The 16,264-nt window shown below is 51.3% G+C and overlaps 2 protein-coding genes across 2 annotated transcripts; both read right to left on the bottom strand.

The window, feature by feature from the left end:
* Window positions 1–4,503: 4,503 nt before the first annotated feature.
* Window positions 4,504–5,445, bottom strand: LOC138732597 (olfactory receptor 14A16-like). The gene has a single exon (XM_069879238.1). The coding sequence runs from the start codon at window positions 5,443–5,445 to the stop codon at window positions 4,504–4,506; it is 942 nt and encodes a 313-aa protein (XP_069735339.1).
* Window positions 5,446–14,396: 8,951 nt separating this feature from the next.
* LOC138732590 (olfactory receptor 14A16-like) lies at window positions 14,397–15,410 on the bottom strand. Its single transcript, XM_069879230.1, has one exon. The coding sequence runs from the start codon at window positions 15,342–15,344 to the stop codon at window positions 14,397–14,399; it is 948 nt and encodes a 315-aa protein (XP_069735331.1). The 5' UTR covers window positions 15,345–15,410.
* Between the last annotated feature and the right edge of the window lie 854 nt (window positions 15,411–16,264).

The raw sequence follows: 16,264 nt of genomic DNA on the forward strand, positions 1-16,264 counted from the left end.
GATGGCTACGATCTACTTGACTGCTAAAAACTGGATTTGTGAGGCCCTTCTGCCACGGTTTAGCTGAGGACACCCTAGAGAGTGAGCACTTGCCACCTTCTGATTTTTGGCAGGGGGGGGAGTTGTCTGGCCATACCTTGTGTGCACAACTTTCTGTGGTTGCTAATACGAAAATAAAAAAACCCTTCAGTTTGCTTTGACTTCTTCCCTGAAATGTGTAACTTTCACTCTCGTTCTCCAGCTCCCTCGGTGTTGCTCACATTTGTGTTTGTGTCCACGTGGTGGTGTTTTTCTAAGCTCTTCTGGAACTCCTCCAGGCTGCTGTACTAGGGGAGACCTGCAGCTGCTTCCCCCCACAGCCAGTGTCCAACTTCTCCTTTAAATCCAGACACTTCATAGATGCGAGAGATTAAATAGGGAGGTCAGAGCAGTGGCTGCTGGGGTCTCCGGTGGCAGCAGGGCCACAGTCAGGAAGGTGGAGGTCTCTGAGCTTGCAGCGCATCAGGAGGTGGAGAGGCTGGAGAGGCTGGAGAGGTGGCCGCTGGAGTGTTCCTGTGGCTGCACAAGCAGGTGGAGGTCACAGAGCTGGTCCCGCAGCAGCAGGGACCCCCACAAGGATCTCGGGTTGTCCAAGGGTCCATGTGGTATTAAGCTCTTCCTGGAGGCTGCTAAGCTGGTTCCAGTGCACTGGGGCTGTGGTGAGGCCACAAGGACCATTTCAGTGAGAGCCACATCTGGCAGCTGCACAGCTGGTTCTCCTTCATCTGGGACGAGCTGCTTGCAGAGCGATGACTCTCCAGGCAGGAGCGGGGGCTGCTGGAGCGGGTCCTGAGGCAGCAGGGCCACCACCAGGCAGGTCTCCGAGCTGGCATCGCAGCAGGAACCCCTACAGGGAGCTGGTGGGGGTTGGAGAGGCGGCAGCTGAGGTTTCCTGAGGCAGCAGGGCTGCTACAAGGCAGGTGGAGGTCATGGAGCTTGCACCACAGCAGCAGGGACACCCACATCAAGCTGGCTGATACGGCTGACAGGTCTACCCAGCTCCGGACGCCAAGTCTACCCAGCTCCGGACGCCAAATCTACCCAGCTCCGGACGCCAAGTCTACCCAGCTCCGGACGCCAAGTCTACCCAGCTCCGGACGCCAAGTCTACCCAGCTCCGGACGCCAAGTCTACCCAGCTCAGCAAGTGGATACTGCATAGACCTGGCGGCTGGTGCTGGGTAGACCTGGTGCCCGTCCCTGGTGCTGGTGACACCTAACAGCCATCACTGTCTGCCCCCAGAGCGGAGCCAGCACACCCACTGTTGGGGCCACAACTCCCATTTGTAGGGCCAGAACACTGATCTTATCTGATTTTTTGGGGTCAGAATACCAACTTTTGACCGAAAACGCTGATTTTAGGACAAATGACCAGGTCTCACAGAGTACAGGGGCGGCTGACAGGTCAATCCCTCTGCGTCCGCCAGGTCTTCCCACCTCAGTTCGCCTGGTGTACCTAGCTCCGGCTCCCAGGTCTACCCAGTTCTAGCTACCAGGTCTTTCCACTGGCTGCCTGGGCTTACCCGCTCTGGCTGCCACGTCTACTCAGCTAAGCAGGTCGGCGCAGGGTAGACCTGGTGTCCGTCCCCAGAGCCAGGGACACCTGAGGGCTCAGAAGATGCCCCAAGCAGTGCACAGGTAGCCCAGGGACGTTGTGACTGCACTGCCCCTGGAGGTGTTCAAGGCCAGGTTGGATGGGGTCTTGGGCAGCCTGATCCAGTGGGATGTTCCTGACCACGACAGGTGGGTAGAAACTAGATGATCTTGAAGGTCCCTTCCGACCGAACCTATTCTATAATTCTATGATCTTAGAAGTGTCATAGAGGGCTCAGAGAAGAGCTGGGCTACAGAAGAGTAGAAGTAGGGTGATAGAAGAGGCAGGTCAAAGAAAGGCCATAGAAAAGTTGTATTATAGAAGAATATGGTTGGACTCGATGATCTGGTGGGTCTCGTCCAACCTGGTTATTCTATGATTCTATGATTCTAAGACTTGGATAATATAAGAGTCAGAACATAGAAGGGCCTGAACATAGAAATCTGGGTCATAGAAGTGGCCTTGTGGGCTGCACAGGGAGGAAACCAGCACCGGCAGCCAGGCCAGGCTGGACATGCTCCCTTGGGGAAAGGGATGTCCTTGGAGAAGTGCAAGGGAGCATTTCTGTGGCTGCAGAATCCACAAGAAAGATAATCCTCTTCCCGCAGGTCCTCGTGTGGGGCAGGCTGCTCTGCTGCTGAGCTCAGACTCTCGCCCTGGCCTGGGCAGAGGGGCTGGAACGGTGAGGACACGGTCTGTGGTGGCATCTGCTGGATTGAAACCAGGAGTCCTGGATTTCCGTTGCTCTTCGTGTCCAGCCTCTCTTCTTGCCCAGAGCTTGTCAGAGTCCAGAGCAGGGCTGTGTGCAGAGCCCAGCGTGGGACACGGCTGGGACCTCATCCCAGTCTTGAGCTTTCTCAAGGAGGGCAGTGAAGGGGAAGGCGCTGATCTCCTTTCCCTGGTGACCAGGGTAGGTCACAAGGAAAAGGAATGAAGCTGCATCAGGGGAAGTTCCAACTGGACATCTGGAAAAGGTTCCTCATGGAGAGGGTGCTCAGTCACTGGAACACCCCAGGGAAGTGGTGATGGCACCAAGCCTGTCAGAGTTCAAGGAGCATCTTGACAATCATCTTAGTGATATGGTTCCATTTTACACAGTCGTGTGAGGATCAGGGAGCTGGACTCAGTGACCCTCATGAGCCCCTTCCAACCCAAGATATTCTAGAAGCCTGATTCTAGAAGTGATCTTCAAGCTCAAAAAACAGTCTGCCCATCCACTACCCTTCCCTTGACATTCCTTCTTCCTGACAAGTTCCTCCTTGTGACTCTTTCCTCTCCCAGACATCATCCTAGCTCTCCATATCGTTCTGTATTTGGGTCCTACCAGTAAGCTCCCTACCTGCATTTGCTCCTCTCTGCACTTGGTGCTTGATCGCAGGCTGCTTAACACCTATTTCTGCACATGGCACATCATCCCCAGACACCACTAAACCCTCATCCAGTCATAAATTTTTATAATAAAATCAGTTTTTGTGCACATATAGAAATTTCCAGAAACTGTAATAACTTCATGCAATCCCTGTGGGCAGAAGAAATGTCAAAGGGCTCGAGGTGCCCCCTGACTGTAAGGGATTTGTGTCTGTGACGCTGCTGGGACAACAGAAGGAACACAAGGGATTTGCCCCAGAGATGCTGTCAGCAGATCCTGGCAGGTGCCGAGGTGTGAAGGACCCGTGGTGCCCCCGTACCGTAAGGGATTTTCCTGCTGATGCTGCCAGCCTGTTCCTGGCCTGAGGAGGCTCCGCTGTGTTTTCCATCCGTCCCCAAGCCCTCTCCCCGCACAGGTCCTGTGGGGGCTTGGGCAGAGCTCCTTTCCCAGCCGTGTTCCTGCTGCTGCCCCGTCACCTCCAGAGACAGAACTGACCTCATCGTCCCCGTCACAGTCAGATGTTTCCTACTGGATTCTGAGTTTCTGAGACACAACTGACATCCTAACCCCCTACTCATCCATCACCTCCTCATGTCCTAGGACCTGAACAGGTAAAAGTACGCTTGCCCCACATCATGAGGAATGAACATGGGGACCTTGGTTCGTGGAGGGACATCCAAGTGCTATATTGAGGCGAATTCCCATGTCTTGTTACTTGCAATGAGAAGAGACTTCGAGGCAATATCTGTCCCAGAGATCTTCGTGGAAACTGAAGAAACTGCTCTGTCTACACATTCAGGTTCATCTCAGCTCACAGACATGATGTGTGCGCTCACATCTGATCCGTACAATGCCAAATTGGCCTTTGGTCTACTCAATCAGTGTCCTCTCATGGAAGAACAAAGAAACTCTCCAAGCTGGGGTGAGAGGCCAGTGCTGGGAATGGTGGTTGGCAGGGGTTTCACCAGGATTATTGCCTCTGGGACAAATGCTTGAGTCAGTTCCTGCAAGAAAGTTTAGAAGAAGCCCCAAGCCTTGAGGCTCTGCCCTGAGGAGGTCCCCTTGCTCTATGGAAAGGCTGTTCTGGAGGCAGCTCTGTCCCACAAGCAGCATGGCTGTGACCAAGCTCAGAGCCCTCAGGCCTTACAGCAAGGCAAGGGGGGAGGAGGAGAGTGTGGAAATGGGGAGAGAACAGCTCTGGGGGATCAAGTGCTGGTGCCTGGCAGTGCTGCCCTGCTGGGACTTTCTTCTTTTCCAGCCAGGAGCAAAGGAATTGTTCCTGAAGCTCCAGAAAGCCTTGGAGGGAGGGTCAGAGGAAGAGACAAGGTGCTGCAGTGGCTTTATTTTGATTACAATAGTGTGGGTTGTCATTACCTAACCCACAACGAACTCAAAAAGAGTTGAAAACATGATCATAAGTTAAAAAAAAAAAAAGTAGAAATATAAAAATATAGAAGGCAGTAACACCAGCCATGAGTAACACCAGAACTGCTATGCAGAAGGTCAGGAATTTATTGCATCAGAGCTCTGTCCAGTTATAAGTTCCCGCAGCGCATCCTTGAGGTCCTTGTTCCTCAAGCCGTAGATGAGGGGATTCAGTGCTGGAGTTACCACTGCATAGAGAAATGACACAACTAAATTCATGGATGGGGAGGAGAAGGAGGGAGGCTTAAGGTAGGTAAACGTGTCAGTGCTGAGAAACAGGGAGACCACAGCCAGGTGAGGGAGGCACGTGGAGAAGGCTTTGTGCCGTCCCTGCTCCGAGGGGATCCTCAGCACGGCCCTGAAGATCTGCACATAGGACACCACAATGAAAACAAAACAGCCAAAAGCTACTAAGAAACTAACCACAAGAAGCCCAACCTCCCGGAGGTTGGCATGTGAGCAGGAGAGCTTGAGGATCTGGGGGATTTCACAGAAGAACTGGTCCACAGCATTGCCCTGGCACAGGGGCAGGGAAAATGTACTGGCCGTGTGCAGCAGAGCAGAGAGAAACCCAGTGCCCCAGGCAGCTGCTGCCATGTGGACACAAGCTCTGCTGCCCAGGAGGGTCCCGTAGTGCAGGGGGTTGCAGATGGCAACGTAGCGGTCGTAGGACATGACTGCGAGAAGAAAATATTCTGTACCAAGGAAGAAAATAAATAGAAACATTTGGGCAACGCATCCTGAGTAGGAGATGGTCTTGGTGTCCCAGAGGGAATTGGCCATGGATTTGGGGACAGTGGTGGAGATGGATCCCATGTCGAGGAGGGCGAGGTTGAGGAGGAAGAAGTACATGGGGGTGTGGAGGTGGTGGTCGCAGGCGATGGTGATGATGATGAGGTCGTTTCCCAGGAGGGCAGCCAGGTAGATGCCCAGGAAGAGCCAGAAGTGCAAGAGCTGCAGCTCCCGTGAGTCTGCGAATGGCAGGAGGAGGAACTGGGTGATGGAGCTGCTGTTGGACATCTGCTGCCTCCAGACATGGGGCACTGTCATATGAGAGAAGGACAGTGACAAGTTAGGATAACCTCTGAGCCAAATCAAAGCCATTTCTCCTTCCCCTCCCTCCTGCTCACACCTTGTCCCCTTTTTTCAGCCCTTCCTTCAGCTCTGAGCCTGGAGCCCTGCTCGGTGCCGGCTGAATGTGCCGGGAGGAGCAGAGCCTCTGCCCGCTGGCTGCGAGGAGTCAGCCCTGCTCTGCAGCAGGGGACATGGGGACGGTGGGGACAGGGGACACTGCTGGGGCTCAGCGTTGTCCAGGGGAACTGCTCCTGGTGCAGAAGGGCCTGTCAGCATCTGCACTGCCGGGGATGAGGAGCTGAGAAGGTAGCAGGCTTAGAGGTTTCGAATGCCTAAAGGTGAGACGGGACAGGTTTGCATCTGTGAGGGCAGCATAGTGCTTGCGAGGAAAACTCAAGAAAAGCCAAATATCCTAACGAGGATATCTTAGTGCAGACGAGATAATTAATTCCTCAGGAATGCACTGCCCAAAGCCGCACAGAAGATCAGTGCCTGACTCTGCAACTCCCATCCCCAGAGAGACTGGCAGAGAGAACAAGAGAACAACAGCAACATCTCTGGTTTAAGTTTCCTCTCCATCTCTGATCCTATCCCTTCTCTCTGGAGGTTTTCCTCAATGGAGCTGATTCCCTGTCCCATGCCTTCTCCCTGTCAGCGCTCACAGATCCCATCTGACCCTCTCTGCATCCCCCTGGCCCTACACAAACATCTGCCCGGGTTAAGCTGGACGTAGGGTCTTGTTGATAAGCAGAAAGGGATGGAACAGACTGAGCCTGATGGGTCCAGCAGAGGTGATGCTGCTGCTGTCCATGGGCAGAGGACCAGCTGGAGACATATTCGGAGGCTCCTATCGGACCTGCTGACCACTCAAGGATACTGCTCAGGAGTCTCAGTGATTTGTTTAAGCATGAAAGGCTCTGGTTCCATTTCTCCCACCAAATTCCCCAGGTGCAGGGAACTGAAAACACAGAGTCTGGGAAGTTCCTTATCTTTAATGCAAGAGCCCTCCTGACAGATCCCACAGGCTGTGGCTGTGCCGGCTTTAGGAGATCCCTCCAGCAACCGCACCTGCATTGTCCTGCACTCAGAGACTCACCTGGAGAAGGGCTGTGAAGAGTTTTCTCCAAATGAAGCCTCCTCTCTCCTGCCACCCCACCTGCCTTTCCCCTCTCTCTGCTCCCTCCTGTCCCCTCGCTGCCTGCAGGCAGTGCCCTCAGCCCTGCTGGGCTTGGCAGAGGAGCTGCTCCCGGCCAGACCTGGCTCTTTTATGATCTCCTGTCTCATGATGAGCTCCCTCCCTGCCAGGAGCCCAGCCCAGCTCAGCAGCAGAGGAGCAGCCCAAGGCAGCGCTTTCTCTGCTCCCTCTGGGCTCCCTCGAGGTGTCCCTGGGGCTCCAGGGGAACATTCTGAGAAACAGGCTGAAGCCATCCCTGATGCTTCCTTCATCATCTGGGCAGGCACACTTCTGTCCTGCAGTGTCATTGCTCCTGTTAGAAAAATAACAGGGAATGAGAATCAATTTCTTGTCGCACCATTAGACAGGACCTCAGAAAGTTGACAGCGAACGAAATCATTTCTCCAAAGTAGGAGGATCTGTCCCACGGAGTGAATTCAGGCATTTCATCCGAGGTCTTTAGACTTGGGGCTGGGAAGACACTCAGCTCCCTTTCCCCCAGACACATCTTCTGCAAAGCTTATGCGCACACAGGGTCTTGAAACCCTTGGTCGTGGTTTCCTCATGGCAGGGATGAGTTTGCCTGGTGCCACAGCTTCAGGGCTTCAGCCCTAATGGGCAGCAATGGCCTCAGCCAGGGGCACAGGCAGGAGGAGCTGGAGCCATTCCCATGGGAGACAGAGCTGGGACATGGTCACAGAGCTCAGGAGAGATGGTAGTCAAGGACAGCATCTTCCAAGCACTGCAAGGCTCCAGATAAACTGAGTCTCAGCTTGAAAGTCCATTCAAGGACCCATGATGAGATTTTGCTGCTTCAGGAACAGTTAAAGAAGAAAAATACGCTGCGTAGGCACTGCTGGATTTAGAAGGGTCAGGTGTAGACAGATCTGAGGTTCACTGTGTCCTCTGTCCCTGCCTTCCCCATCAAGGTCTCACAGGGCTTTGTGACTCATGGTAGGACTCTGGAGGAGTTTGACCAGTAGTGGGTAGAGGTCAAGTCAGGGATCTCTTGGGCAAAAGGAATTCTTCACAGTCTATGAGACAGGAGGGGCAGCATCGCAGGGAGCTGAGGGAACAGGAAGATGTCACAGTGTCTCCATCATCTTCCAGAGGTCATGGAGAGTGTGGGAACTCCCTGACCGCTGGTACCACTGCCACATCAGAAATGGCCAGTGGATGAGTAGGGGAGCAAAAGGCTTTGCCCCAGAATTTGTCTAGTAGGATCCCATTTCTGGGTGTCTGAAAGAGAAGGGGATTTTATTTCCCTTGGTAAATTATGTCTCACCATCCTTCTATGACCCAACTCTTCTATGATCTGATTCTCCCATGACCAGACACTTACATAAGCCACCTCTTCTAGGACGCAGGTTTTCTGTCACCTGAGCCCCCTTTGACTCTAGTGAATCTTCTATGACCCAAGACTTATATGACCCTTCTAAGACTTCTTTATGACCTGAATTTTTTTATGTCCAGACTCCTCTATGACCCTTAAATGACCCAAACTTTCTATGAAACTTTTATGACCAGACTCTTCTATAAACAGCACTTCTCTGTCCCTTTTATGACCTGATCTTTCTATAGCCCAAATCTTCTTTGATCCTTCTATGACCCAACACTTCTCTAAACCTTCTACAGTTGAATTCTTATATGACCCAACCCTCTATGACGCCAATCCTCTAAGATATGAGTCTTTTATGACCCAACACTTCTAAAAAAAGTCTTCTATGACCCAAGCCTTCTGTGACCCAAGCCTTCTGTGACCCAACTCTCCTCTGACTCTTCCGTAACTTTCTATGGCCTGACTTCTCTGTGATTCTTCTATGACCTGACTCTTCTATAACCCGACTCCTCTATGACCCGACTAATCTATGACACGGCCCTTCTATGGCCCAACCCTTTTGTGAACCGGCACTTCTATGACCCCTCTATGACCCGACTCAAGTTTCTATGAGTCGACTCTTCCATGACCCAAATATTCTATAACCCAAATCTTCTATGACTCAAATATTCTATGAGCTGACTCTTCTATGGACCATCTGTGACTGGGCTCTTCTATATCTCCTCTACGAGCCGACTTGTCTATGACTAAACTCTTCCACGACCATCTCTTACATGACCAGGTCCTTCTATGACTCAAGCCTTCTATGAACAAACCGTTCTATGACCCAGCTACTCTCTGACTCTTCAATGCTGTGACTTTCTCCGATCCAGGTCTTCTGTGACTCTTCTATGACATGAATCATTTATGCTCCAACACTTCTATGACCAATATATGACCAGATGCTTCTGTGACCCGACTCTTCTAGGACCCAACTATTAACAAACCCTTCTATGACCTGACCCCTCTATGACTCTCTCTGACCTGACTCATATGAGACGCTTCCTTTATGAACTGACAATTCTATGACTCTTGGATAACTCTTCTATAATGCGATACTTCTGCAGTCTTTCTATATCCTGATGCTTCTACAACGCACACTTTCTGTGCCTCAATGTTTCCATGAAACTTCTATGAGCAAACTCTTCTATGACCTTTCCATGACCCAACACTGCCAATGCCCGACTAAACTCTCACACTCATATGACTTGACTCTTCCATGACCTGAGTATTCTATGATCCACAATGATTTGAACGTTCTATGAACCATCTGTCCTTCTGTATTGCACCTCTATGACTCGACTCCTCTCTGACATGATCTTTCTCACAAACGCATTTTCTGCCACTCTTCTACGATCCAACCCGTTAATAACCCTACCCTTCTATCCCCCAACTCTTCTGGTGCACGTGGAGCTGTGTGAGAGCCTTGGCATCTCAAGGAACCCTACAGGCCTGTATTTGGAATCACAAGAAATAACTGCTTCCACTTCAATTCAGCAATGTGAGAAGGCTCATGGCACCAACATCATTGCAGTCAAAGCCACATCTCCCTGCCCAGGGCCTGGGGGTCAGGGCTTGGACTTTCTGCTTCACCAAGTGAACCCAGGCTTTTCTTAGCATCACAGCTGCCTGCACGGCGCCTTTGTCCTCCTGCAATCATGGCCTCCAATTCTCGGCTCTAATGAGTCCCTGGGGAGCCTTTGTCACTAACGATGCTCACTGAGACCAACTAAGACTTCAAGAAACTTTGAGCTTTGCTTTTGACTTCTTGAGAGCTTTGTTCCATCTCCTCTCAGCAGCTGAGGTTCAAGGACTCATCAACAATTCCATCCTGGATCTCATTAACCTACAGAAAGCCTTAATGAGCTCTTTCTCTTCCTGTTGTTTTCTTCAAGTCTTCAAGCCTCGCATGGCTCCTTGTAGTCATTTCCCAGTGTGGTTACAGAGGAAGATTTCAAAGTGCACCTAAGAAAAACGTTTTATCTGAAACTTTCTAGAACTTTCAAACTCATACAATGGTTTGGGTTGGTAAGGACCTTAAAGCCCGTCCAGTTTCAACCCCCCTTCCCTGGGCAGGGACACCTCCCACTGGACCAGGCTGCTCCAAGCCCCATCCAGCCCGACCTTGAACCCCTCCAGGCAGGGGGCACACACAGCTTCCCTGGGATACCTGAGCCACGTCCTCACCACCTTCTTTGTGAACAATTCCTCCCTAATGTCTAATCTAAATCTTCCCTAGGACATAACACCACCCCGTCATCCTATCATTCCATGCCCTTGGAAAACGTCCCTTGCCAGCTTTCTTGGTGACCCCTTCAGGTACGGGAAGGCCTCTATAACGTCCCCCCGATGCCTTCTCTTCTGCAGGCTGAGGAAGTTCCAGGAGAAGATCAATATTTCTTTGTGAAATCCCTTTTGAAAGGGCATGGGATTGGTGGAGGTCTCTTGTTAGTGAGGAGGAGCAAGTGTTCTGGTGCCCACGTCCACCTCCTCAGGGCAAACTTCAGCTGGCCAGCTCTCTGTCCGTGCTTCTCCATGGAGATGTTTTTTTCATTTGAGGGCCAAGGTAAAAATAGATTAATAGACGAAAGAAAAAAAGATAAAAGGAATATAAAGAGAGACCAAACCCAATGCAATTTACATCACTTCCCACCTCCTGCTTGGGGCAGCCTGCTAAGTGGGTCTCTATTTTATGCTCATAGACAAACCTAGGGAACAAGAGAGCTCAGTTTAGACGTCAACAGGGCACCGAGGCCACGATTGAAAGAAAGGACTTTGGCACTTGACGGCTCCATGAACGCAGCTATCACCTGGCCAAAGCTCCTGTGACACCTGGGAACATCCAGCTTCTCGTCCAGAGGAGCAGGATCCTTCTGGGATGGACAGGAGGGGAAAAGCCTTGGCCGAGACTCCAGGGCAGCGGGGGATTCTGCACCCCTGGGGGTTCAAACTCAGCAGATTTGATGCCTCGGGAAAGCTCTTCAGCCTTCAGCACAATTCAGCACAATTTTTAAGGCACAAAGTCTGGTTTTCTATGTCCACAGCTTCCATGTTGGAGACAAAAGCCTCTAACAGGGTTCAAAAGCTCAGTTTTAGCTCCCAAATCCTCCTTTTCAGGCAACAAAGCCTCACTGTGAGGGCTCAAATCCTCTTTTTGAGCCTCTCAAGTCCCATTTTTAGGCTGAAAGCCATCCTGTTCACTACCATGGCTTCTTTTTAGGGCAAAGAACCTGATGTCGGGGCTCAAAGATGCAATTTCAGTTTCAAAGCAACATTTGTAGGGCCCAAAGGCTCTTTTTGAAGCTCCAAACTCTCACATAAAGGATCCAACCTCCCCCTTTACAGCCTGAAGCCTCCATTGGAGCACCCAAAGTCCTGCAGTTTTGACCAGAGCTTCATTTCTTGAGGCAACAGAGGAACCAAGAGGTTTGTCTCCTTCGCAGGGACAAAAGACTTAACTTGTAGCACTGCACCCATCTCTTTAGTGCCCCAAGTCTCATATTTAGGGTGGAAATCCTTGATTTTAGGGTTCCAACTTGTCTTTTAACACTTATAGCTTTTCTTAGGAGGCCCATAGTTACATTTTGAGTCTCAACCCTCATTTTTTAAGTCTAAAGACACATTTCATTGTCCCAGAGCATAATTTTTAAGGACCAAAGTTGATTCTGGATGTCTGAAACCTCAGTGTTATGGGCCAAAGCCTTATTTTTAGCTCCTTTCTAGCTTCCAGAGCTTCCTTTTCCGGGAACAAAGCTTCATTTTTGGAGTTGTTTGCAGTTGTAAAGGCCCAGATCCTCATTTTTAGCCTCTCAGGTATATTTCAAGCTGCAAAGCTGTTGTCTTTGGTACCACAGCTTCATTTCAGGGCATGAAACCCGAGGTCCTGGCTCAAAGCCTCAGTTTCACTTTCAAAGCACCACTGGTAGGACCCAAACCCTCCTTTTGAAGCTCCAGACTGTCATGGAAAGTATCCAACCCCCTCCTTGATGGCTCGAAGCCTCTACTGGAGTGCCTAAAGCCCTGCATTCAGGACCAGAGCTTCATTTCTTGGAAGCAAGAGATTCTCCTCCCTTGAGGGATCAAAAGACAAGTTTGTAGCACCACGCCCATCCTTTTAGTGCAGAAGTCTCATGTTTTGGGCTGAAATCTTCAATTCCAGGGTTCTAACCTGTTTTCTAGGACCCATAGACATTTTGGGACCCACAGTTACATTTTGAAGGTCTAAACTCTCGTTTTCTGTGTCTAAAACCCAAGGTTAGGAGCCTCTATTTTAAAGCCCAAAGGTTAATATTGGAGTTCCAACACCTTAGTTTTAGAGGCCAAGCCCTTATTTATAGGTTCTAAAACTCATTTCTATCTTTTAAAGCCTCTTTCAGGGATGTCATCCTCTGTGATGCTGCCCGGTGTCCTAGGAGACCTCTCTGCTGTCCAGGACAAGCACCCTCTGGACTCACTCTCCAGCAGGATCTGGAGGAGGCAGGTGGTCTCTCCATCGGGAGATGCCTGCTCCTTGCTCTGTGTGTGAGATTGGGAGATCTTACGCATCCTAGGATTGGGAGATCCCAGGATTCCTGCTTATTTTCCACGTGGGAGATGTTCCCAGCCCAGGTGGTCCCGTTTTTGTTTAACTGTGCCAGCCTTGCCCCCTTCTCCTTCGCTCAGATCGGATTTGTTTCCCGAGTGCTTTGTCACTCACTCCAGGCTGTGTACGGAGCCATCCTGGCCTGGATGCTGAAGTTCTGTTCCAATTTAGCTGCCTGCTTGTTTGTCCCCTCCACCCATGACCACAGGACCTGTTCCTGCAGCTCCAGAGAGGCCTTGGGGGAAAGAACTCAGGAAAACAGAAGCCAATGAAGGGTCCTTTATTTTGCTTAAATACACAGGATCTCAGCTCCTTATTCAAACAAACACCCAGTCAGTAAAAAAAGCAGAAAGTGAATAAGAAAGGGGGTAAAGATTTTAGAATTAAGAAACAAACAACAATTAAATAAAGACTGTCTTTGCCTGGGAGGAGTTACATGAGAACTGCTAGGCAGAAGCTGAGGAGCACTTTATTGCTTCTTAGGAACATTGAGTCATGAATTTCCAGACTACATCACTGATCTCTTTGTTCCTCAAGCTGTAGATGAGGGGGTTCACTGCTGGAGGCACCACTGTGTATGGAACTGCCACCACCAGATCCAGCGATGGGGAGGAGATGGAGCGAGGTTTCACGTGGGCAAACCCTGCAGTGCTGACAAACAGGGAGACGACAGCCAGGTGAGGGAGGCTCTTCTCCCAAGGGACGGGGGACAGGACAAGAGGGAATGGCCTCAAGCTCCGCCAGCGGAGATTTAGGCTGGACATTAGGAAAACATTTTTCCCAGAAAGGGTCATTGGGCACTGGCAGAGGCTGCCCAGGGAGGGGGTTGAGTCCCCTTCCCTGGGGGGGTTTAAGGGACGGGTGGACGAGGTGCTGAGGGACACGGTTTAGTGTTTAATAGGAATGGTTGGACTCAATGATCCGGTGGGTCTCTTCCAACCTGGTTATTCTATGATTTTATGAGCCAGCAGTGGCCCAGGTGGCCCAGAAGGCCAATGGCATCTTGGCTTGGATCAGACATGGCGTGACCAGCAGGGCCAGGGAGGTTCTTCGCCTTCTGGACTCAGCACTGGTGAGACCGCTCCTCGAATCCTGTGTTCAGTTCTGGGCCCCTCACCACAAGAAGGATGTTGAGGCTCTGGAGCGAGTCCAGAGAAGAGCAACAAAGCTGATGAGGGGGCTGGAGAACAGGCCTGATGAGGAACGGCTGAGAGAGCTGGGGGTGTTTAGCCTGGAGAAGAGGAGGCTGAGGGGAGACCTCATTGCTCTCTATAACTCCCTGAAAGGAGGTTGTAGAGAGGAGGGAGCTGGGCTCTTCTCCCAAGTGACAGGGGACAGGACAAGAGGGAATGGCCTCGGGCTCCTCCAGGGGAGGTTCAGGATGGACATCAGGCAAAAATGTTTCCCAGAAAGGGTCATTGGGCAGTGGCAGAGGCTGCCCAGGGAGGGGGTTGAGTCACATTTCCTGGAGGAGTTTAAGGGACGGGTGGACGAGATGCTGAGGGGTCTGATTTAGTGACTGATGGGAATGGTTGGACTTGATGATGCAGTGGGTCCTTTCCAACCTGGTGATTCTATGATTCTATGAAATACAGAGAGCATGGGTTGCTGTTTACTCAGTTACTTGGTTACAAATGGAAAGAAGAGAGTGAATTAAAAAGGTGATGAGAATGTAAACTTAAAAAAACCCAACACCACCATCAATAAAATAAGGCAGTGTGCACCTTTAGTGAGTCACATGATAACTGCAGTGAAGCAGAAGTTCAGCAGTTCATTGCTTCAGTGTAAAATCCAGTTATCAGCTTCCACGTTGCATCCTTGAGCTGCTGGTTCCTCCAGCTGTAGATGAGGGGGTTCACTGCTGGAGGAACCACGGAGTAGACAAATGACACCACCAGGTCGAAGGATGGGGAGATCGAAGAGGGCTTCAGGTCAGTGAAAGTGCCCGTGCTGATAAACAGGGAGACCACAGCCAGGTGAGGGAGGCACGTGGAGAAGGTTTTGTGCCGTCCCTGCTCTGAGGGCATCCTCAGCACAGCCCTGAAGATCTGCACATAGGACACCACAATGAAAACAAAACAGCCAAAGACTATTAAGATACTGACCACAAGAAGCCAAGCTTCCCTGAGGTAGGAGTGTGAGCAGGAGAGCTTGAGGATCTGCGGGATTTCACAGAAGAACTGGTCCACAGCATTGCCCTGGCAGAGGGGCAGGGAAAATGTACTGGCCGTGTGCAGCAGAGAAGAGAGAAACCCAGCACCCCAGGCAGCTGCTGCCATGTGGACACAAGCTCTGCTGCCCAGGAGGGTCCCGTAGTGCAGGGGTTTGCAGATGGCAACGTAGCGGTCATAGGACATGACTGTGAGAAGAGAAACCTCTGCTGAAATGAAGAAGTCAAACAGAAAGAATTGGGCAACACATCCTTCATATGAGATTTCTCTGGTATCCCAGAGGGAATTGGCCATGGATTTGGGGACAGTGGTGGAGATGGAGCCCATGTCGAGGAGGGCGAGGTTGAGGAGGAAGAAGTACCTGGGGGTGTGGAGGTGGTGGTCCCAGGCGATGGTGATGATGATGAGGCCGTTTCCCAGGAGGGCAGCCAGGTAGATGCCCAGGAAGAGCCAGAAGTGCAAGAGCTGCAGCTCCCGTGAGTCTGCGAATGGCAGGAGGAGGAACTGGGTGATGGAGCTGCTGTTGGACATCTGCTGCATCTAGGCATTGGGCACTGTTGAGGGAGGAAAGGACAGTGACAAGTTAAGGGAGCCTTCTCTAAGCCAAATGAAAGTAATTTCTCATTACCCCCTTCCCCCTACCCCCGCCTCCATCAGCGCCTCTGCTGCACTCAGAGAGATAAGAGGGAGTCCTGCGAGGTGAGAGCATTGTCTGGCTCAGTGCAGAGGGAGGGGAACTGCTCTGTCCTTGCTCTTGTTCCCAGCTGCCCTGGGCTTGCACGTTTCTGAGATCGAGGGGAATCACACTCCCGTGTTACCCTCAAACCACTCAATGTCTCACCCTTTCCTAAGGTCTCAGCACCCACTTTCATCCTAGGACACACACAGCTCATTCACACGCCCAACAGCATTTTGTGTCTCATACCATCTCTGTGCTTCTCTGAAGGGCATCTCTGTAACACAGGATGTAAACTCTCCCTCCCAGAACCTTTCTGGCTTTAGTTTCTCCTCATTCCCTGATCCTATCCCTGCTGCCTGGAGGTTTTCCTCCAGTGATGTGTTTCCCTGTCGCACGTTTTTTCCCTGCTCACAAACCCCATCCCAGCCCCTTGGCACTCCCCTACACAAACCTGCCTGTTTGCAGGGCACTGCCTGGGCACGTGGTCCTGTTTGGAGGCTCCAGAGGGAAGAACAACTTGGTGGGGCCAGCAGAGGTGATGCTGGTCCATAGGCAGAGGAGGGGCTCAAGGTGGTTTGGGAGACTCCTATCCCAAATCCCTTCCTTGTCCTTTCCACTGAACAGTCCATTCAGTTTTTCTAAGGTGATTTGGAATGGTCCTGATCGACGCAGCAACCTCTGGACAGCAAAATACGCTCTCCTGCAGGAGGTGCCTCTTGCACCCACAGCTTCTCCCTGCAGCAAAATTGTCCTGCACCCAGACTTACCATGTCAAGGACTG

This window comes from Phaenicophaeus curvirostris, chromosome 34 (genome assembly GCF_032191515.1).
Source record: "Phaenicophaeus curvirostris isolate KB17595 chromosome 34, BPBGC_Pcur_1.0, whole genome shotgun sequence".
NCBI lineage: Eukaryota > Metazoa > Chordata > Aves > Cuculiformes > Cuculidae > Phaenicophaeus > Phaenicophaeus curvirostris.

Coding starts and splice junctions, on each gene's coding strand:
- LOC138732597 (XM_069879238.1), bottom strand. CDS start 5,445: ATGTCCAACAGCAGCTCCATCACCCAGTTCCTCCTCCTGCCATTCGCA.
- LOC138732590 (XM_069879230.1), bottom strand. CDS start 15,344: ATGCAGCAGATGTCCAACAGCAGCTCCATCACCCAGTTCCTCCTCCTG.